Genomic DNA, 24,642 nt, shown 5'->3' with positions numbered 1-24,642 from the left:
CAATCAACCAATACATAATAGCTAATAACATTTATTAAATTTTGCAATTCATAAACAATGTCAAACGCTCATGTTATTTCTCCGGTAACTATTCAAGGTGCAGCTTCTCGGTAGTCGGGTGTTAAAGATTAACACTCGCGTAGCTCGATTCCTTCGCCGGGCGCTGAAAGTATGCCAGTGTTGCATATGTACATACTCGTATGCGGGATCGTATCGACTTTCGAGAGTCTGGTCGCGCGGACTTGCCGGGAAGCTGCATCACACGTGGGAGACAGGTATATAGCTCGCTTCCGGCCGGCGGAGACCATTGTACCCACGGTGTGCACGGCGGGGCCCCGTCGCGCTACACTACGAGATCGTATATGGGACAGAATGGTACGGAACAATATGGAATGAGACAGAAACAAAATACTCCCATTATATCCGCGCGCGCGCGCGCGCACACACACATACGATCGCCGGCTATTCTCGCGTGTACGGCAACAACAATTCCCTCAGTTCTTCGCCTCTTACAAATATGTAAACGCTTGAGCCGCGCTTCTCCTTCGTGGACCTTTAAATATATCCGTGGCAGCCGGCGTATTTCCGGCTAATGTAAGTGTCCTCGCGACCAGGGACTGTCGGAGAAACGTTCGAAAAGTAGGAGTCAATTGCGTCAAATACAAATAAGCGCGTGGCAGAATTGGATTTGCGAGGAAATCTCAAGTGGTTCACAGAAACGAACTGCCAATTCCTAATTATTGTTTATCACTTCACCCACGGTTCCGATTAAAAAGCGAGACAATGATTAATCCTTCAAAAGGGTATTTTGAATTGCAAAATTTATGTACGAAAAATAATATCTATTATTAGAGATCTTATCTGAATCAACAGAAAAGCCACATAAAAGAGACAAAGCAGTTTTCTTTTCTGAAATTTATTTGACAGCTGTCCATTTAATATTAATAGTAATGTCAAACGTGCACGCGTGACTAGAGATTTATGTAAAAATCTGAAATTGGCCAAATGTCGACTGTAAATTTCCATTATTATACCCATAGACCATAGCATCAGTCTATTATATACATCTATTAAAATCATACTTCAATGTCAAAACTCTGACTGTTTTCCTTCTTTTGACGTCACAATGGCATCATCTTGACTTTTGTTCTCCTTGGGATAACAGTTGAATCCCATACAGCACAGATTGATGCAGAAAGCTTCCAGAAAGGTTTCAAACCGACAGCTCTGAAAACTTTCTGGAAACTTTCTGCCACAAACTGTGCTGTATGGGATATAAGTATAAGCGAGACAGTTGTTAATCCTTCACAGGATATTTTGTAAGATTGATGTATGTAAAATAAAACCGTCAAAATCCTTTCTGAATCAACTAAAAAGCCATATAAAGCAGGGAAAGTCATCTTCTTTCTATTATTTGAGATTCTCTATTAACACAGAACAGGTAACGACTTAGAAAATTCCTATGGGACTTGTTTGACTAGCCACAATTGTATCTATTATAAGTAGGTACATATAATTTCTAAAAAATTTCTAAACAGAAAATGTTTCGGAAACAAAGATAAATTAAAAACTTAAAAAAATAGAGAATTAGTTCAATAGATTAATGGCGATAAGAAGACGGCCCCGCACGAGAAGGCATTTAAAAAGTGCAAAAAGATAAAGAGTAAAGGGTATATACTGAAATTTAGCAGTAATAACTTTTTGGAATTTTTTTTGTTACAGTCGATCAGCGTTTCCAAGCTCTTTACATCCTACATTGCTTTGAATCAGCGAAAATTTAACGTTCCCCATTTAGAAGACTTTATTTGTGCTATTTGCTTGCATATCAGTTTCTAACTTTCACTGTTAAATAACCAATTAATCTTTGTGCTAATTGTTCGTTCGAAAGAAAAATCGCTATTTAATTGATAAGGAAGATTATTTCTATACACTTTAAAGTCTGATCTCGCTCTATTAACTTCTAAGTCTAATTACTTTAAAGTTAATTAAAGTTCGAACTATATTTTTACAAAAAATTAAACTCGCCGATTAAAGCAGACTACTACAGAAATGGATCAAAGGTTTAAACTAAGCCGTATAGTTTTTCGAAAAATATATTTTAATCGCACTGTACATTCATGAGCATTTCCGTATATATATGTAAACGAGATGGAAAATTAAACGAGCCTTTACCTTCCTCATTTTATCGGAAAATTTCTTTCGGGAAAAAGCAAGATTCTATCGTGAATATCAAACGTCATATTCCGTTCGCCTTTAATGAAGTAACTTCATCATATATACCCGTTATATATCGATAACAATGATAAAATCTCTACGATACTCTGCGCGGAAGAGAGAAAGAGTTGCGAGCAATCTTTGGCGCGCGATCGCGTTTATCTGACCTAAGAGGATTATCGGAATTTTCACACGTGTCCGTCACACTATTTCTCTCATCTTTCCGTCGTATCGGCTATTTGTACACCTGTAATCCACTTGCTTCTGGTGCACACTTTATTTACGAGACTATCGTGAACGATCGCGCGAGCGCGAGTACGAGCGAAAAGATTGGCGGCGGCGTGACGGGAAGAGGCATCAGTCTCGCGATTAAATTCATCCCAAGATCGCGATTATCTCCTCATCTCAACCTCGTTCGCAGGAATATTTTGACACTCGTCGTTCTCGTTACAAATAGCCGTTCTCCGACGAGAGAGCGAGAGAGAGAGAGAGCGAGAGAGAGAGAAGAGAGAAAGATATGCGGCCGAAGATACGCGCGCGTGCGTGGCCGATGCGCGTGTACGAGTTTGTCGAACGGATGACAAAGCGGCGTGTTCTTTCGCGGCGAGAAGATAATGCGCGTTCGTGTACACAGGTGCCGAGAGGAGGCCACGCAGATGCTGCGTCTAATCGTAAGAGCCGGCCGGACGGACGTGTATCGTGTATTGCGACTCGAAGTGCGCGTTATCGCGCCCGGTTAGCCCGACCTGGCTTGGTTAGCCAATGAAAAACTGGAGACGAACTAGTTTCATGCCTCGGTTATTCTTTGTTGACGAGCTCCGGCAGGCCCGTCGCCTAGATAATCGCTTTTATACAAATACGCATCGCCGCGCGACGTCGTCATTGACTCTCAGAACCAGAGTTTTACCTCGAGCGTCGTATTTATTTGGCGAAACGATTAGAGAAGAATTTTCAGATTCTTTAAATCTCTTCATTAAAATCATGGGAAAATTCATAGAAATTTCGCCGCAGACAAAAAGAGCTTAAGACGAACAATAAAAATCTTGAAAAAAAAAAACCCGTTTATATACGAGTGTATAATCTCTATTCTTGTAAAATATAAAAATATTTCTTCTTATCCCCAAAATCGTCAGTGAGAAAAACGGACACAAACATATAGGGATGTACAGTTAGCATTCGGTGTGAACGAAGGATCTTAATCCTCTTTTTTAGACTACCTCGAAAAGACCGTATCTCCGTAACTCGACGATGGTCGAGGAGCCGGCTTCCTGCCGGTCGCCGTCAAATGTTCAGAATCCACTTTTGGATATGGCATGACTAAGAGCAAGTGCTGCCTCGTCGCTCGCGCACCAGACCGCGAAGATGTAATAATTCTTTGTGCCCGCATATGCGAGCTGCTCCTCGCCCGTTCCTCGCATGATGCCGCGCTTCGGGCTTCGGGTCGAGAACGGAGCGGCCGCGGCAGGCAGGAGAGGCACTCTTGCGAGATGCGCGTTCACGGTACGCCGATTTTCCGCTCACGCCCGGAGATTCTGCTCCGCGGAGGCGCACACGATTCTCCGCTTCCTCCTGTCGTTAGCTCGCGCAACCGTACCGCAAATCAATTCCCGCAATCTGCTCTCCTTATTGCTCCTCTTACTCCTCCTACTCGCGCGGAGGATGCGCCATGCGCCGCGATTCGATATCGGGTGTTTCAGCATCGTGTTTTTAAAAGTGTATAACATATGCGACGTAAACGATACGTAAAAGTGATTTATAGAAAAATAATGATAATTGCTGTAACGTAACGCGACGCGTGAAATGCCGAATCGATCCTCTTCTCGTGCAAAATTTGCTCCAACGCTGATTCGAGATCGACATGGGTATACGCGGATGCTTCGTTTCGTCTAGCGGTCTTACGAACACCGGAAATTCAACGAAGAAGATGATTGTCAATTATCGAAGATACAATCTTAATCCGAAGAAAATAGTTCGCTTTAATGAGTTATTACACATCTCCGAGATAATTATGTGATACATAAACGTGCAATGAATAAATAATTGCGTGAAATGGAGAAAACAATACCATTGAAGATAGTAAAATTACTATCACATAGAGCTATCTCTTTACCGCATGCCCTTAGATTTTTCTTCATAATTTTTGCGATCGCGACGAGAACAAAGAGTATTCTGAGAATAAACATGAACATTGCAATAGAAGCTTGAAGCGGGGAAAAAAAATTGGCTGCTTCAACCTCGTAGTTTTACACAAGATACGCGTTGCGGAGCACGCGTATATTTTACTTTACTCCGTAAAGTGTAACCTTGGAGAAACACTGCGCTGAGTAGATAAATGAGATTTCATAAGATATATACGAAAATGCTAAAACTCGTTTAATCACGACTACGGCGATCTTCTCTCACGGTCAGAGATTCTTATACTCCCTGCTCTTCCTCTTCTCATTAGCTCAATTCTTGTAACTTCTTTTTTGTAATATTACGGTACCACCTGATGTACACCGCCAGTTTCTACATCCCGCGTTAAAATTAAAAAGGAAGGAAATACGGAAGAGAGAGGATATTATACGAGTCTTCCTTTTTAACACGAGCACTACGAATTAGAGCGTCCATTCGGCGCTCCATCTCGTGACTAACTAATATTATAAATAAAACATATTAAAAAAAAAATAAGCTTTAAATTGGTAATACAAAATTATCTGAAAAATTAATCGAAATTATATCGCGCATTCACCGTCAGTTCATTCGAGATATTGCGTCGTATTAATTTCGAGTATGAAAATTAATATATACATTTCCACATAAAAAAAAGGTTGAAAGAAGACGATAATCGTACGTTCTACATCTCTATAGACAAAGCACTTCGTGATGTATTCGTTCAAAGGTTAAAGAGTGAGGACAATTTGTCAAATTAACGCGACAAATTAACGAGACGCGTGAGAGCCGAGCGGTAGAAAGAATAAGACGAAATGTGCTTTTTGTCGCGTCGATTATGATTATGACGCTGATTATCGTTTTAATCGTGCGAATCTATTTTATCCCGACCACTTTTCGTGTCGTTAGCCTACGTGCGATCGCGTAACCCGATAACGCAACGCCAACATAGTTACGTTCGGAAAACACGGTTTGCACGCGAGGCCTCTGTCATCCTCATGTCCGCGAATTCTGTCTACCTCTGTGCTCGAGTCGGCCCCCCGTCATTACCGTAACGTTACACTCATTTCTGTTACTTATTGTCGCAAATGTGTCTTGTCGTATAAATTCGCGAAACATGTTATTACAGTAATAGTAGCTGCGTGCACGCATTACACGACGGCGGGGGCGGGCGGATATACGCCGCCGATTTTACGGGATGTTCCTTCATCTTGCGATCCCGAGATTCCCCCCCCCTCCCCCACGTTCCACGTGCCTTCCGCGAGGACTGAGGAAAAAGGAAAGAGAATCCCGCTTATCGCTTTTGCTGTGCCGCCCAGATTTTCCGTTCGAAAGGCAAGATTTATCTCCGTTGGACAACACACCTAGCTTATCCGCATCTATATGAAATCCTCTATATATATGATTAGATAATAAAGATAATGTTCTAGAGTAGAAAGCGGGTAATCGTTGACATTGTCCGCGATTACTTGGCCATTTGACTAATACGTCTAAGCTGCTGAATCAGATTGAAAGGGCACGCTCTAGAATCGGTCAAATTTTATGACCGTTAATTCTCTCTCATTCGGCTCTACGAATTCTCGCGCGTCGTTCTTCAGATTCGTTGGAGAAAGTTTTGGCTCAACTTTTAAAGTATAGGTATCTTTAAATATCACCTTCAACTCGATTTTCGGGTGAAATGCATCGCTATATATCCTGTGGTCTTTGAACAATTTTGAAAATTTATAAGCACGCGATTTTACACGAGTCTTTCAACGATCGGGAGAACCAATTACCTTCAGTTTTTTTTTATAAATTTCTTAACTTTAGTACCAGATTGACGATTACTTATATCCTCGTTAATTTTTATTTTATGAGTCTGATCAGAACCTCTCGATAGGTTCAATTATTAAATTCAATTATTCCCTGATCTCCGTACAAATTTTAGAAAATAACCGCGTTCCGGTGCGTTCGCGCGAACGATTTTGAGGAACTCAACTCGCCTCTCGTACCTACCGCGGGCGCGGCCTCGAAACGAGGAATTCGTCCGAATGCAAAATTCGGAGTTTCGCCATCGGCTGCAGTGTGCACTCCCTCCGGTGATCCGATTCTCGGCGCGGCGCGGCGGCGACGGGGCCACGTTCTCTTTCCGCATTGTCACACGAGACACGGGTTTGCGCAATTTTGAAATACTTTCCTTAGCAACGGGCTATATACGATGCGACGGTATAAGCACAAGCGCGCGCGTTGCGTATACACACCTACGCGGAGCATCGCGGCCCGTCCGCGCACACGCGCGCGACGAGCTTATGTGCGCGAATAAAGAAAGTGCCCGTTCGCGTTGACTCGCTCGGAAATCCGAAACCGATGGACGGGAAGCGCGACGGATGATTTCGCAATCTCGGGGAGAGGGAGCGCAGAAACGTCTCGCCTCTTGTCGGCTAATTCAACAACTGCAGAAATCTGAAATTGTAAAATCGAAACGCGCTATACGACGCGATGAGAAGATGGTTCGCGTTCTTAAGTATTAAGCACGGAGAAATTTTTGATGTAATTATATATAACTATCGTAAAAGCGCGAGGATGAAAGTGAAATGACGCTGGGAACAAGGATGATGAAACGTATAATACATATGTTCGCATGTTGCAAGAGGAAAACATGGAAAAATATGACAAGTCACAAAAATAAAAGAAATTTTCATGAAATAAAAAAACACTGTCAACACTGTGGGTATGTGTGTGTGTATATTTTATATTTTTAAAAAATTTTTATATCAAAATTTCTATTTAAGAATGAGTAACGCGCTATCCGTATACAATTTTTAACCCAGCGTTACTTATTATAAGATGAAAATATATGTAACACAACTACTTAATAAGATGAGGTTTATTAAATACCCAGCATCTATAAGATTTTAAATTGCAATAACAATAACGTGAATTTTTTAATATGAATTTATTAAATTTAATTTAATCCTGGGACCCAGCTATAACAATACTAATAAAACTATAAAATGATTTAAAACATTTTTTTATTACACTGACAGAGACATAGCATTATGAAAAAATAATACTATATATTACCCCCATTTCAGTAATCGTGTCGGGTTGAAAATTTGCTTTACAATTATGTATAAAATTTTTTAAAATTTCTATCACAAGCAAGTTCCTGCCTACAGCGCGTACAAGCGTTCCAAGATTTATTATTCAGGAAGATTGCAGGCTCGCGCGCGCGCGCGCGCCAGCTCGCTCGGAAACCAGAAACCGATGCATCAGAAAGCAGGCACGCGCGCGTGAATGTGACGATGCGTGTGTCCGATGCACGGGATCGCGCTCTCATCGGTTTTTTTTTTTTACACCGACTGGCACACGGCGTCGCATAAGCGAATTCCACCGAAGACCGCGACTTCCGGACCTTCGGAGCATCCCGAAGCCGAAAGACGAGGCGGCGAAGCCGCAGATTGCGCAAGGTCCACGTCATTTGATCTGAACGTCACGAGATGTATGCGTATAGCAAAACAACACACTCGCAAGCGTCACATCCACCGATCTCTATACACCACGGATACGGTGTCGCTATACGCTGGCAACAGGAAACCCCGCCGTGATCTTTCAATGTCAAAAATCTTTCAGGAAGTATAATCGGAGCTGAATGGCGAACGGGAATACAGTGTAGAGATAATGGATGTTTAACATGTACGACCCACGCAGTTCGGAGAACGACACATTATATGTCTAGTGGAAAGTCAATTTAATAATAATCAATATTAAATCAATCGTATGTAATAATATAATTTGGAGTATTATGATAACACGTCGATAACACACAAGAGGAATTAAATAAAATAATAAAAAATATATAAAAAGTTCAGAAGATAACTATTGTAACAATAATAAAAAAATTGCAAGAATTTTTTTCTTTTCCGCAAAAAAATATAATTATTTATAAGGCGGCGTCGCGCAAAGTTATCTCGGCGCCTGCGGCACAGTGCGTCGTCTGCATATCGGTGCCATGAGATTACCATCGATCGTCGACATCAAATTTCCGATATACACATCCATATCTATCGCGTAATGCGCGTGTCACATGTCACATGTGGAAAGCAACGGTGCCAGGGGCTTGACGTATCGACGACACTTTGTTATGCGCGGAGCGTCATTTCCTTCTTCGGTTACGAGACTCTTCGTCGAAAGAGAGAGAGAGAGAGAGAGAGAGAGAGAGAGAGAGAGAGAGAGAGAGACGCGCGGGACGGGGACGAGACACCGTCTCTTGAACCTCGTCATCTCATCCGTTTCCGTAGAAAAGTATAAGATCTCAAAAGATACATTACAGTTCCATGATAAACTCGCTAGAACTTTTTTTTTTTAAGTTTGTTTACTTTCATAGACGGTTTGTTGAAGGCCTTTTTCTTTACAAATGTTTTATATCCATTATATTTGTATATTCCCTTTTAGTTTTTCGGTCGCAAATGTGTAAAAGGGAGAAACAGAGCGACATTTAAAACGGTCCTAATAATTTCAATACACGTTTTACCCTTTTCTTACAACACACAATACAGCTGATAACGAAATGTAGATAGTATAAATTTTATTATTACACAAATTATCAGTTTTAATGACAGTACGTTTAAACTTAGCGTTTTTTACCACGTACCAGAGCATTTTAAGGTTTTTCTTTTCTATTAAACTGTCTTTCTCCGATAAGATAAGTTCGCATCGTTAACAAATTATCCACTTTTCGACTTTTAATTTACGCAAGCGATGAAAGAGACGTCGATAATATTGCGCGATCGATCATTGCGTAATACTTGCAAAACACTAAGGGGAGAAAAGTTACAATGCCCCGAGCGAGGTTGCATCGACAGATTGTTATGCGCCGGACGTTATTTCCTTCTTCTGATTGTGAGTCTCGTCGAGAAGAGAAACGCCGAGGAAAGAAGTCGCGCGGAAGCAAGAACAACAGCCGCAAACAACGGGTAAGAGTGGAAGTGTTTAGTAGACGATGAATGGAAGAAATATTCGCGAAAAGTATTTCAAGTATGAATAGCTCTATGAACACTCTTGCTGCTTTATCTACATCTTCTATCAATCCCGAAAATTTAATAAACTTTTAACACATCTCGCCGATTTACGTAAAATAAACCGATTTACGTAAAATAAATAAGAAATTATTTATACGCAGAAAATGATGAGATATTTCTCTGTATTTTTTCACAAATGTTTAACAATTAATACATTTTTAATATTAAACGCCTTGAAAGAATCCATTCTCAATTCTGTCGAAATAAAGTCCATATCCAGAATCAAATAAAGAATGAAATTTTATCTAAATTGCTTATTATTTTATTTAATCTGTCCTCTTCGGTAATTTAAACGTTATTGTAATGTCAATATAAAAAAAAAAATATTTTCTCTAAATCTTTCGATAAAATAATTCATAAATTTACTAAAAGTTACTCAACGAAAGTTCACTGCAAAGCCAATAGCCTGTGTTATCAAATTGGTGGATTCTCTCCCAACGTAAGACCGACGTGTCCGCTTGTTATGCGCGATACGTCATTTCCTTTTTCTCGGCTTCTCTTACGGTCGATCGAAAAGACCGAGGAAGAGGAAACGAAGACGGGACAAGATAGAAGAGGATGAGCCAGACAGCGCCGGGCGGGCCCGGCTGCAGGAAGTGGTACAAAATTATGAAGCGGTCAAACGGCACGTGTTGGACGTCGCGCGGTGCCGTTGGCCGACCGACCCCGTCGTCGGCGGATGCCGATGCCGGTGATCTCGAGAACTCGGGCAAACGGGCCCGAAAGAAACGATCCGTCAAAAGATGCGAGGCGAGGTCAAGCGCGGCAGTAAAAAGGGCGCGACACTTATCACGCACGTGCGTGCCTCTTGCGCGTGCTCTCGTGCACCTTCTCTTATATCCCTTCGAGCTCCATTTCTCGTTTTTACTTCTTATCCGACCGGTCCCGCATTACACTAGAATCCTATGGTTTTCTCCCGGAAATGTTTTATCTACGACGAGACAGCTACTCACCGGTAGCAGACAGTATCTCCGGACCTGTGAGATGAAATTCCACATTGTAGAGAATGTACATACGTTGTTCCACAGAATGCGCCCGAATGCAAGGACCGTGTTAAAATCGTCTTCCGAATCCTCGATTTTTCAACTTTCTTCTTCATTATATGAGTTTTATTTTTCTTCTACTATAATGTGTATCATATCTTCTCAGTTTTTATTTTCTTAATTCTATATTATAAAAAAAAATTTATAAAATTTATATGTTTTTCGTTTTACACTATTATATATTTTACATATCTTTACTTATTCAATACTGCTTCAATGAAACTTTTTGGGATCTTTAATAAGAAAATATGTGATACAAGTAAAGATATGCGAATTATTATGAAGCTGTATAACAGCAAAGGATTTTGTATCAAACATTTACATTCTGTACTAAGAAAGGACGTCTCTCTTCGATAAATCATAAGCTTATTGTCATTCGATATGATAAGGCGCGTCTCTATATCCCGGACAACGCTGGCCAAAATGAGAGATGCGTGGTTTTAGAAGAACTTTTAGAAGAATACATCCTGCTTCCTTTATCAGATTTTCACTTCTTTAAAGAAAATTACATGGAGATTTGGTAATGTAAAAATTAAATTGAATTAGATTTGATTTCAAAACAAAGACATTACGTTTACACTAATTAGCCATGTCATTAGTAAGTTTTAATTAGTCATCTAAATCGATTAGATTTCAGTATTGTGTAAGAGCTCCACGTACGGAAATTCGGAAGGGTTAAAGGTCGATGAAAGCTTTCATTAAGGATAATCACGTAGCTCCCAGCGCCAGCGTGTACGCTCGCCAGCACCTTTATTCATCCTTTCAGGGAAAGAACGGCAGGGAGACATCGACGAGCGGAAACTCAAGTCCGGGCTAATAGAATTTATGGCGTTTAATTATAGAATTACATAATATCTCGGCTGTATTCTCGCGAGCGTCCCGCGCGAAACCGCCTCTGTGTTCGGCGGGTTCGTTAGTTTCTTAAAACTCGTTCGTATACACGGTGCGACCTTTAAAAAGTATAACGGAGACCGGCTAATTTGCCCGTGGCGAGTCGCGTCGTGCCCGCGATATCGTCGTGCAGCACGTTTTTTTTTCTTCATGCGCGTTGCGTAAGTACTATCGCGCGTATTATCGGCGTGTGTACGTGCGTGTCGCAATTGTACGCATTATCATGTATAAGGTACCTGTTCTCCGAGTCCGATGTCAAATCTTTAGGCGTGGGATAATTGCTCGGGCACTAATTACCACACAAACGCATACACGAGGAAAAGATATTGATTTCGGCGTTTCCGGTTGAATCGATACAAGGCCGATAAATATTAAAGCCAATAATATTAAGCTGGTGTAAAAAGCTCGTCATTTTTTATAGGTATCTGCATATGTCATTAAATACAATTAAAAGAAAATTTTAGTGAAATTGAAACGGAATTTCCATCACGGGCTGTATACTCTGTTTTTATCTAGAGAGAGAAAGTTTTTAATCCTTTTTTTTAAAAAAACTTTCTATCTCATTTATTTGATGGAGAGTTTGATGAAAAAATAACAAATAAAATATGTAGTATATTAAACATTGCTTAAAAAGCCATTTTTAAATGAAGAAATCTAACGTCGTTAAAACTTTAAACTCCGTCTTTGAGATTCATTATTTGCATCCTTTTGTAGCCCGAGAGATGATTTAAAAATAATCAGTCACATTGTTTTCGCAAATTTTAGAAATGCATTATTGAATGTTGCAAACAACTTGATGTACACATATATTAGGAAAGAAAAAGCATTTCTCGCTGGACTATAATTGCAGCTGCGGGCAATTAATCGGAAAGCTAGCGATATAAAGCATCATGCCGGACATTACGCGTATATGGGAATCAAAGAGTGAGGCGTTGCCTTTCAATGCGCGTAATTACGAGCCCAGCGAGCAGTGAGAATCTATGTAAAACACGTTACAGAAGCGAGAGTGAAATGAGCGGCCAGAGATAAATCAGTGGCGCGTTTTCTTTTCCTTGCCGGAAGAGAAGTCATATTCTAAAAAGTACTATAGATACCTGCTCGCGATCACCACGTGCGCTTTGATTCACTTGTAAATATATAGGTACATCCAAATGAAAATGGATCGCTTCCTTCTTGATACAGAAAGAAAATTAGTCTATAAATTACACAGTTTATAACTATCTTAAAGGTTCGTGGAATTAAAAGCTGTTCTCGTGAGTTTAAAAATGTATTCGTATATATACATAGTGAAATAACGATCTACATATACCTATCTGGAAAACATTTTCAAGAGATCCAAATTATCTATTACATATTGTTTAGTTTTTAACATGCATTAATAATGTTATTATGTATGTATAAATATATATAACTATGTATTCTTTTATAAATTCTTATAAATTTTTTTAGCAATTTTTAAACTGCTCGAGATTTTATTTACAGGTGGATAATTTCAATGGTGCGCGAAGTGCAAATGTAGCATTAATTAAATATAGTAAATGTTAGTGTGTGCTAAAATAATTTGAAAACATTATTATCTCCGATGATACGCAATAACGAATAAAGGAAAAAAACTAGCGTCGACTCGTGCCATCTTTCACTCGATCATTTCGGACTTCATCATCGTCTTATCGGTCAATCGCGAAGCGCATGCCTTCGTTACCCGACGAATTCAAGTCGTAAATAAAAGCGCTTCCTCATCACTCGAGACTTTCCTAGTTCCTCTCCGATGAGCCACCCTGCGTGATGCTCTTACGTATACCCGTCTCTACGTGTGTACCAATCCGCGTGCACCGACACGCTTTTGCTACCTATACGAGCGCACACGCTTGCACGCGTATAATCAGGCGCGGATTAAATCGGTACCAAAGAAAGAGCGAAAGTCATTATCCGTTGATATGAAATCTGATGTGGGTTAGTAAATTGAAACAGAGACGCGGAATTGCAGAAAGAATATCAAAATAACAATTTTTATATACGTTTCTAATTATCATTTTATAGATGTAAAATAAAGGTGGTAGATATTGTTCGTAGTAAAAACGTTTCTAACGTCTAAGTTGGTTTTAACTCCACCCCTCAAATTCACCATCTAGTCTACGGTGACGAATTATAGTGCGTAATATAGGATTGCCATCAAGAATTCAGAAAATAGCCCGTTCCTACTAATCGCCGATTATCACGTTGGCCGTTAATTCCTTTCGACGACCTAGCTCCAAGTCTGCAGACGTCTGCATGCAGATACACGTGCGCAACGTTTATCAAGAAGCATCTCTTGGCTTTCTCGACTATGCGCCAAAAGTGCATGCGCATATCGTAACAAATCGCTCGACGTCGCGAGAGACACCACTATCTACTATCTATCTATGTAATTAGCAATGGATATTTTCTCATTGGAAATTTCACCGATTTAAACAAAGAATATAAGATCATCGAGTTAAAAATTATTACAAATTTATTTCTCAATTAATCTGGGGACATATATATTTTTTAAATAGCAAATTAATATCGCTTTGAGATTACTGACGGATCTCTCGTGTCAAATAGAGAATATACGATTTCGGCGAGGCAGAAATCGTACGTGTCTCTCCTCCTCTTTGTATATCCGCTTTATGAGTACGCTTGCTCGAGCGAGCGCGAACGCGCACGTATGCGCGAGCGTACGAGTATCTCGGCTGGCTGGTCGCCGGTTTCTCCCGCGCTAATTAGCAAAAGTTTGCTGTGCAATAAACGCGTCTAGCTTTACGTAACCCGACTGGACACTCGCGCGGATACGATGTGCACAATGCCGCTCGTTAATAGCCGCGTCCAATCTGTGTCCTGCCATCAAAATTGCTGAAATAATCTCACCAAACTTTCCTCAGCTTTCCTTATCCACGAATGGATCTTTCGTGAAATCTCGGTATGATGCTTATATACATATGCTTATATACATATATATATATATATATATATATATATATATATATATAAAAGATGAAATTTGAGTTTTGGTATCGAATCAAATATGATATTCGAAAGATTATTTTTATAATTAATCAAAATTATTTATCCTCTTGTAACTGGAATGCAGAGATGGTATTTTATTCAAATCCATATTCAAATCTATAGCATCCTGTATTCTCACATTTTTCAATTTCCTATTCATATAATGATATTTGATTTACATAATTCCAAGATATTAGCACCGTACCAGATTTTCGAAGTTCAAGAATATCTTTTTGATTCTTACCATAAAATAGAGACAATTTCAGATTCAAATTCGGATTTTTACTTTTAAATCGTATATTTTATATACGATATTTTTTTTGCACGTTGCGTTCAGCGAATGATATTGAGAACGCGTGCGGTGATCGTATCCGCGAACATCGAATAGAGCCCAGCCTCTCTCTTCCTGAATCGGCTCGCTATGGTGCCGTGGCCAAGAGCGCGCTTGTTTTCCGGAAAATTTCCTCGTACGTTGACCAGCCATTTCTGCTCGGACAACTCCGCATCGCTCACGCGTTCAACGTCTCAATCAGTGGCGCTCTCCAATGAGACCAATCTTTTCAATAAATTTATTTTCCACGTTCGAAGTATTAAAGAACAAAGATTCCGAATTAAGAAGATTAAATCTGTGAGAAAAAGCTAGTAGGAAAAGCTAGCGAATATATTTATAAATGTTTTGAGAATTTTTTGCCCGACAATAATTATTGAATCAATATTTGATCAACTACATTTTATTATTATTATGCATATTTTCAGTGAAAAAATATATATATATATAATAATAGAAAGATATTGAAGATATAGTTATTCAAAGATACATCTTTCTTACATTTATATTTTTGTTTGTGGTATTTCTAAATTTTATATACTTTTACTTAATAAAATAATTTTGGAAAACTATTTATACTAATGTAATTTATACAGATTTTATATAAAATCAAATATTTATGCTTCACAAGACAAGAAAATTTCATGGCAATGACTTAAACAAAATTTTTTTTATCATTAAAAAAGTAAAAAAAAAACCAATCCATCGATAAACATTATTTTCGAATAATTTCGGAATCAATTGAACCATCAATTTATCTTAATAATAGACAATTAGAATGACTAAAATATGCAAAGAATGACAAAACTTTTTCTCGCTGTTCCTCCTTTCCATTTTTAGACAGATTGTGGTCATGAAACTATATCATCACTATCATCAGTATGAATTAATTATAAACTATCTCCAACTTGCCGTTCCATGGCAGTTATAATACTCAAACAATAGCAAATAGTCGTTAAATTGATAGCGAAATAAAATCAAAATCAAAAAAAAAGAAAACTTTGTTTCTATTTTTACCCAACGCTGATTATTACGTAAGATAGTCGCTCTCATGTTAATCCTGTTATTTCAATCAGGCTCAACTGAGCTTGACTTTTGATGAAAAAATGCATGAATGCTCTGTGCGTCTGTTATAAAGAAACTCGAGCCATTGTCGAGCCACTGCTACATTCCATCGCCATGAAAATCATAAAACTCTGAGTAACCAAGCTTTTCGACTCGTTTTATGTTGTCTTTCGTTTGCACTGGATGTCTAAATTTAGATAAACGGAATTTGGCTGTAAAGAAAGTACAGAGATATGGTCTCTAGCCTGACCTTCACGATGACATGAGAAAGCATATGCCCTTACGTGACTATTCCTTCAACATCTGTGTTTCACTTGTGTTTAGAATATTAAATTTCTAACTGTTCTGCTAGCAGCTAGAATAAATGAAATTACTACACTGTTCAGCAAAATAACTTACTTTTTTTCGAGTACAAGAACGAGAATAAGCGTTTTCCTGTAGTTTTGGATGCCAAATACGATCCTATTTACCAAATTGCTTTATCACGACACAATTTTGAGAAATTTGCAGTTAAAGTTGCAAAAAAAAACTCTTTTTGTGTATTTTGGCATATTATATATCTACGATATGTGACATCTTGGAGAAGGTTTATTGCAATCAAAATTAAACATGTTGTTGGGGCTTTCAACCCGTAAAAGAAATTTGTTGTATCCAATTATGGTTAAAGAGATATTAATGATTAACATAGAGTCTATTGCGTCAAAGTTGCGACTTACATCGGACATTAAAGATCTAGTTTGATAATAATTAATTAATAATAAAATAATTTAATTTAATTGAAAAATCTTTTCAAAATTTTTTTTGCGGTGCATTCATCGTTAGGTAAAATAGTTTTTCTTTAAATACAAGAAACAACAATAAAAAGTATGTAATGCGTTAGAATTAAGAAATAGATTATGCTAATTTGTATTTGTCGATCTCTTATATACGTAGGAGGCACTTTCATCTCTACAGAGCCCCGTTATCTCGTGATATATATTTAAGTACTTTCTTGTGCTTCAGTGGTTGCACGAGAAGTCTGGTTGTTCCGTGGAGAGAAGAAACGCGATTCGAATATGAGGACAGGTAAGTGGTCTCTGACTAAGACAATCAATCTAGGAAAAGTCAGATATCTCGGTTGAAAGATCTGATGGCTGTTTGGCAAAGCCAACTGAATCATCTTTATAAATAGTATATCGTGTGCAATACGCAAATACATATTAATCTTGTTTAAGTAGAAATATTTGTATTATTAGTTTCCTTTATTTTCGACATGTATTCATGTATATATGTTATTTTGATTTCTTTAATTTTTAGGAGTATAATAATATAATACGTATAATAATGAGATTTTTGGTATTATATTTTTTATACTAAAATTTCTCACAATCAATTTAAATTTTATTATTAGTATTTTTATAATAAATTTCATAATTGCAACAAAGAAATAAAATCTTTTAACAAATCATAATAAGCTACGTCAGATTTAAATTAACAATCCCACTTTGGAAAATGATTTGATATATTTATTCTAATGCATCTCTATCTGAAAATCAATTTTTGAATGAAACGCGACATAAATCTCACAAACGGAGAGAATCGGAGAAGCGACTGATTTTCAGATATTTCCAAGCGTTCACGAGCGATATCAGTAATCGGCGTACGTGGTCACGGGCCATGTCAGCGTCTAACGGGGCAATCGTGCAGAAACGGTAGATAGTAGCGAGGAACAAGACGCGAACGAAGAGGAAGAAGAAGAGGACGATGTGAGGAAAGCGGAGGATGAGGACGGCAGGGAGGAAATCGGGGGACTCAGAATCGGGCGGTGCATCGTTAATGCAGATTGCCCGATTGTGAGTTTCATTCGATGAATCATGTGCTTTCCGGAGTGCGTGTCTGCACGCATATCGAGACACGTATTGTCGAGGGTTTGAGAGAGTACCCGATGACTCATCGCGAAATTTTCTAATGTAGGACTCCGCCGAAATAACGCCCTCTAAATATCGCATTAAGTAAAAAAGACTGCGCGTCTCATCCGCATCTATATCTACTATCTTAAGTGACGGTAGGCAAGAACAATATTAAAACAAATTTGGTAATTTAATCGTTTAAACCTTTGATAAACCTTGTAAACGTAGTACTTATAAGATTATTTATTTGAATCATGCATGTGTTTCTTAAATTGTCTGTGATTGTGTATTTTCCTCACGAATATCCGAATTTGGAGAATTCGATTCGATTACATACTATGACAGAATACACGATAAGTATACTGTCATAGGCGGAATTATTTCTGAATCGGGAAAATGCAAATCGATCGTACGCGATATAAATATTCGTTCCGAGAAATTATGGACGAACAAAGAGATTCATGAGAATATAACGCGTCATATAGGTTCATATCAGTTAGATCCGTAAGAGATACAATAAAAAAAATTGATAAAATATTTACAAGAAAATACTGCTTTCACATATTTTAAAGATAAACTTTTCGATAAAAAACATACATAAAAATTAAAAAAATTCCGTCTCTTCCTGAAGGAATGTACAGAATGTACAGTATATTCCCATGAAAAACATTGCTCAAGGTATAAAATTACTCGATGTAACCATCAGCAGATTAAAGACAAATTTGTCCATTGTGGCATCTAATTGTAGACAAATTGCTTCAAATATAATTAACATTCCAATAATTTTGTTTTACGGTTTATATGGATCTTTGACATACTTTTTATATAACGTACATCCATCCATTTATTCATCATGGGTAAAAGTGGAGTTAATTTTCAACAGCACTAAGCACTATAAGCACACGCATGCCGCGCATAAAACATCGTGCGGAGTACTCACTTATCTTTTCCATCTGAACCGCCCATTTTGCATCATCCGATCTTTGTTCCAGTTGAGCCATCGTCGCGATGACCGACCCTGCAATCGATAGGACGAATGTCGCCGTCAGAAAAATCGCCAGCAGAAATGGATACGCGTGTGTACGAGGCGACGCGGGTCGATGGCGGAAGCCCGAAACGATCGCGGGGGATTCTTCTCTCGGGCGCGCGATCGTTTCACCGTTACGTCGTACGTGAGCGCTTTGCACATTCCTGGACCGTGTCCAGAAACGATCTGAATTCCAAATAACAGCTACCATAATCGGAGATTCAAAGTGCCCGACGGCCGTTGATCTAGAATTCCGAATCGAATTATAGGACCCGGCTCGCGAGACCGGCGCGGCGCGGAGCTTCGGAGCTACGTGAGATCGAGAATCAGATCCACCCTTGGGTCTCGCTCCAGTTATCGGCCAATGGCAGGCCAGATCCTCCCCTTAAATCTGGGCCAACTCTTTTCTAATGCCGAGACCAACCCCTTTCTTCACGACAAGCGTGATCTTTTAACGTACGTGCCGACTGGTAATCCCAAAGGGATGTAGATACGTGAAAAATAAGTACCGAAGATCGTAACCTTTCGAGGACGGGTCGTTTATTTGCAGAAAGCAAATGTGATGCGCAGTGAACGAAAATAGACTCAGTATAATAATATGAATCCGTTCTGATAATATTATGAATCTCGCTCGTAAAATATCTCTATCGTTTGATAAGTTTCGGCGATATTATCGAATGAGATACGGCAAAACATTGTATAATATATCGTACGATATTTTCATATCTGGTGTCTAGAGGATCTAACTTTCGTCTAATTGGAATATTTTTGTGTACAATGGTACGGAGCAAGAAAAGGGTAATTAATATTAAATTATTCTACATAAATTGTAATTATGATTTTACTAATAAAAAAATTATAATAATATTATATTATTAGCCGTATATTTTATTATATGTATTATGGTATCATTTAAAAGCAGTAAAATTCATAAAACTCAAAGAACAAAGTTTCAATATGCGTCGCACACATTATTATTTACATATTAACTTTGATAATATTGTCCATTTCTCATAAATTATAATCCAATTACATATTAATCTTAATACTGCACTGGTTATCGATATTACTGTCAGTTTTATTTCATTTTAAACAAAAAAAATTTATCATTATTATCGTAACCATTAATATATTTAGCACAACAGGGGATTATAATAGATTATCGATCTTAAACGATCAGAATTTCTCTAATTAATATTAGAAACGTGATGATCTAATCTCAAATCTTAAAGTATTATAAAATGTAATGTTATATATCTTTTAACTCCATCTCTTTTAACTAATTGTGAGAAAAAAATCTATTCCTATTTCCGTAGTTTATTTTATGATATAACAATATTAAAAATATATTATTATAATATAATACATAGAAGAGCGATGCAAGTTTCACGTTATTGTACTAAGACTGTTGAGTAGATAGTAATAGAATAAGCCGCACTAATGAGACCACTAATGGGAGACTTGATTACTAGCAAAGTCGTCCACTTACGCTTGTTCCTGCATTTATCGTTCGAACAACGCATTAACAATACTATGGAGCTCTCGAGACGAGGAAACATTGCAAAGTTCGGCGATAATACTGCCTTGAGAAATTCCTTGAAAAATTTTGTATTCAACTGAATACCATTTTAATTGTCAGACAAACGCTTGTCAGACAATTTCTTTGATATTGGGAAAAATGCAATTTTATATTTACGAGGTATTTTCTCAATATCGAAAAGTATTTTAGTATTTCTTGGCATATTATAACTCAGACAATTTCTTTGATATTCGAAAGAATACAATTTGATATTTACGACACATTTCTTCAATATCGTGAAATATTTCGGAAGTGAATATTTCAATAAGTTTCCAGTCCATGTTATTATCGCTCTAAAACTTTTTGCATATTATAATTTTACATTGTTATTCACACATTCATAAGCGCGCGTGTATATGTGCTGTATAGAGATGCAAAAATATTACATGCGCTATCTCGTATATTAACGAATTACATGTATATATGCCTTTATATTTTATTAATACAAAATGCACACTTGATTTTGCTGCTACGAACTTTTCATTTTCTTTCGCCATCGATCTTAAAACAAGAGAGTTCATAGACGAATGGATCGTATCGAGTAGCACCGTCATCCTTCGCATTATTATCATCGCTACGATAAGCGCAGTCAACCATTATTTACGCGGCAATTATACGACTGAAAGTCATTGTGTCTCTCTCTGCATTTAAAATAGTGCGTGCTGAATTCTAGATCATGACTTATGTATCCCGAGCTCACTGAGCGGGAATATTTTGAATCATCACGCACGCACGTTTGACAATTCAACATTTTCGCGAAGAAATTGTTTACAGAAATATACGAATAATTCTGTTGCCATATCGCCATATGTGCCTCACGTATCGTTAAATCATTTCATACAAGCTTCATGGAATTTTACCCTGAAAATGATTTTGACGATCACTTTCACGAGATAATATCACGAAAATTTCGGCAGTCTTAGTGTTGAATGGGAACCATCTTTTCAAATATTTCTTAGCTTGAAATTATCAGCCTTGGTAAAATTACGCAAAAATTATGATTCATACATATAGGAAATCATAGTGTTGTATTTTTCGAGTTATTATTGTAGTCCGTCTTTATTATGTAATAATTTTCTCATGCTACTTTTATTTTTATAAATTTTGCTCTTGCAACGCGCAATATTTTTTTGCTCGCTATTCAAGAGCGCTGTGCCGACAGCAGTCTGCGAATTACCATAAATGACATCTGACCATTGATACTTTTGCCTTATCGGCCAGCGTGATAAAGAGACTTCGTGCTGCCTCGGCACCGATGAGCGCAACTTCATTAGCAAGTAAGGTCATCGAAGAAGCGCAATATGCAAAGGTGACCGTGTGTCAATCTTCTATATATACGTAAAGTCGTCTCAAATCTTCCGCGAATACATTATTCATACCGGCGACTCATTGAAAATCGGTATTTTTAACACTTGCAAATAGAATAAACGATTTAAGGCACATAGAATATTAAAATTCCCCTATTTCTTTTTTTTTTTAATACAATCCATATAATATAAATATCTATTAACACAGCAATTATTTAAAAGTCATAGAAAATGTAGAAATGCGTAATTATTTAATCTATTTAATTTAAAAGCCAAAAGAGTGAATAAATGGAAATCTCTCGACTTAAAAAGATATATAAAAAGACATATACGTGTGAAACTACAATCGATTTTGTTTTGCAGTAGCAAAGCGTTACGTAATTTATTAAATCCGAGAATCAACGAGGCGCTACATAATTGAAAATTATTTATTAAAACGTGAAATTGATAATTAATGTCATTAATCACAATCAGAAAAAGACATTTCTTCATTTCGCGAAGGACTTAAAACGCGCGATGATGATATTGAAAGCGATATATGTATCATATTGATACGGAGCAATTGAAACCAGACGAAGGCTGGACCACTGACGGAGATCTTGGCATAGTAGGGACATCTCCGCTTTCATTGGTCGGCTAAACGAAGCCAATAGAGAGCAAGGACGTCACGCTTGCGCAGCCTCCCGCTGCGTCCGCTCTCTGGCTCTGGCTCTTTCATCTTACTGCGGAGCAGAGATGACTTTGCCAGAATTATTCAAGATGTAAGAAGAATTATTCGACCATGTATTTTTTTAACACTTTGTCTCGAAAGAGATGAATATCCAACGATTCTAAAGTTGTGAGAATTGCACATTCTCAGAAAAGAGAGAAAAAAAGCGTAGCAGGTTTTGATTTTAAATTTTTGTAATCGAACAAAAACCTTGGTGACATGAAAGGATATAGTTTATCTTGAAAACAATAAAATGATTTTTGTCCCAAATTTTCAACTTTTTTAATTTTGTAGATATTCAAATTTCTGAAAATATCAAATAGGTGCATACACATACACATACACACGCGCGCACACATATTGGAAAAATAATCAAGTAAAAAAAATAAACGACAAAAAATATTTACAATCGCTTTACTTATTAAAGTGTATAAGAATATAAAAAAAGCATGCATAGCTATTTTTTTTACGGTGCGTGAATCTCACATAGAGTGACACATATTTTTTTGTAATTTTTAAAACTACTTCTTGAATCTCGACAAAGCGGAAATTTCACACCTTTTCTTCGCTCGCAACCCTATTATTATTATATCAAGACCCCATATACCTGCGCCTTGGTTCCGGCGGAAACTACAAAAACAAATCAAAGCGCGTCCTCCCATCGGACAGGCGGAAATTGTCTTTATTTTCTCCTTCTTTCTCTTAACGTTTCAACCGAACACACGTCCGGTTGATGAGAGACATTCGACCACGACTCACTTCTAAAGAGATGGACGGCTTTAACTGCACGACAAAACTCTCGCAGAAACTCTTCTCTTTCGCAACTTTGTTATATTTTCACCAGAAGTCATTACTTTAAATTAATTTAACAGCACAATTTTTACCAGAGTTTTTAAATCTAAACAAATACAAATATCTATGTTTATTACATTACAATATTCATCAATAATTTTTCACTAATTAAATTGTAAATAATAAATCTTTTACTGTTATCCTTTACTAATATAATAATTAATACTTGATTGTAAAATACATATGTAGATTTAAAAATAAGTCGATCGTCTATTTTTAAACTTGCATTTTTCATTTTTCAAAATGTTTCCGTCGTAGATAATAGTCATGTGCATATTTTGACCATTAAAAAGACGCTATTGAATCATCCTCGTGTCGTCTTTTGGTTACATAATTTTATTATTTTAACGTTCTGCAAAATTAAACGCATATCGGACCCCTATAAAGATACCGGCCGTGGTCCACCAATCTTGGACCGGTTTACCCTCGTGGCCAGGTGAATCGGGGTTACGAACGAGGGAAGGTCCAGCGTGTCAAAGGTCGTATACCTGCACGCTTCCACAGAATTGTGCGGATATCTCGTATGCGCCTACCTGTTACGAGGGTTACATGGAAAACCTGATTCCCTTGGGATCAGTTTGGTCCTCGCGAATTAAAGGGATTGTGGACAAGAGCGGTCTTCAGGTTCGCAGGTCAGAACGGGGGTTCGGCCGGACTCGCGGCAACAACCGTCAGGGTCGTGCAGGTACATAACCCTTTTGTGGGTCCATCTAAAATGCCCTTACTCTAGGCGGGCTCTGAGCCGGCTGGGCGCGGCTCGAGAAAAGTTTAACGATAAAATATGACACACGTGTCTTTTGGCGGTACCATTTCCGTTAAAATCTGCTCGGCGATTGGCGTATTTGAATATCTGCACCAATAGGAGAGCTTTTTGGTTTGGTCGAAGACTGTTGACCGTTACCGTCCCGATGCCGACCAATTTTCCGCGTCATATAAACGTAAAACTGATGTGTCAACGTGTTAGTTATCGAGACCAGTTACGCACATATTCTGTATACGTAGATTGTGTAAGTTGTACAGAAATTACTTTGCAAACATACACACAGACAAACTTACACTTAGAAGAATGCGCTTTTTAGGTATTATCTACAATATACGTATAAATAGATGATTTAAATTTACGTAAAATTTAAACTTTCTAAAAATTAAATTAAAAATAAAATAAAAACAAATATTTTATCTTATTCGTCATATACAAAATGTGAATTTTCAGAAGTTATAAATAATAGTTTTAAACCGTTAAGACAAAAATGAATTGTAGATATTTAAAAAATGAAAAAATAATCTTCGTAATGTTTGTGTCAAAGAAAAATAAACACAATAATCTTTCACATTATTTCTCAAAAAATATACAAAACAATATATAATTATAATTAGAACAAATTATATTCTTAGAGGGTTCACAAAATCCTACATAAATTGTTTATTACATTCGATTTTATTGATATAAAGTTAAGACAAAATTAGAAAATAATGTTGGTTTATTTATAGAAATTAACCTAT

At 37.6% G+C, this 24,642-nt stretch overlaps 1 protein-coding gene and 1 long non-coding RNA gene across 3 annotated transcripts in view; one reads left to right on the top strand and one right to left on the bottom strand.

The window, feature by feature from the left end:
- LOC143900104 (uncharacterized) overlaps nt 1–18,792 on the top strand; it is a 31,422-nt gene extending 12,630 nt beyond the window's left edge. Inside the window, exons 2-4 of the long non-coding RNA XR_013257713.1 lie at nt 16,779–16,841; nt 17,389–17,608; nt 18,658–18,792. This is a non-coding gene — a long non-coding RNA (uncharacterized LOC143900104). The remainder of the gene's footprint in view (nt 1–16,778; nt 16,842–17,388; nt 17,609–18,657) is intronic.
- Nucleotides 1–24,642, bottom strand: part of LOC143900101 (uncharacterized) — a 100,926-nt gene that overhangs the window by 34,098 nt on the left and 42,186 nt on the right. The window contains exon 2 of one of the 2 annotated variants that reach the window (XM_077411080.1): nt 18,606–18,683. In XM_077411080.1, coding sequence (XP_077267206.1) covers nt 18,606–18,666 — 61 coding nt within the window. In that variant the 5' untranslated portion in view covers nt 18,667–18,683. Of the gene's footprint in view, nt 1–18,605; nt 18,904–24,642 lie in introns of those variants that run through there. The other variant, XM_077411082.1, reaches the window with a different exon arrangement.

This window comes from Temnothorax americanus, unplaced genomic scaffold (assembly GCF_048541705.1).
Source record: "Temnothorax americanus isolate GAGA-0224 unplaced genomic scaffold, ASM4854170v1 Scaffold3, whole genome shotgun sequence".
Classification (NCBI taxonomy): Eukaryota; Metazoa; Arthropoda; class Insecta; order Hymenoptera; family Formicidae; genus Temnothorax; species Temnothorax americanus.
This window is presented reverse-complemented; position numbering and strand designations above follow the sequence as displayed.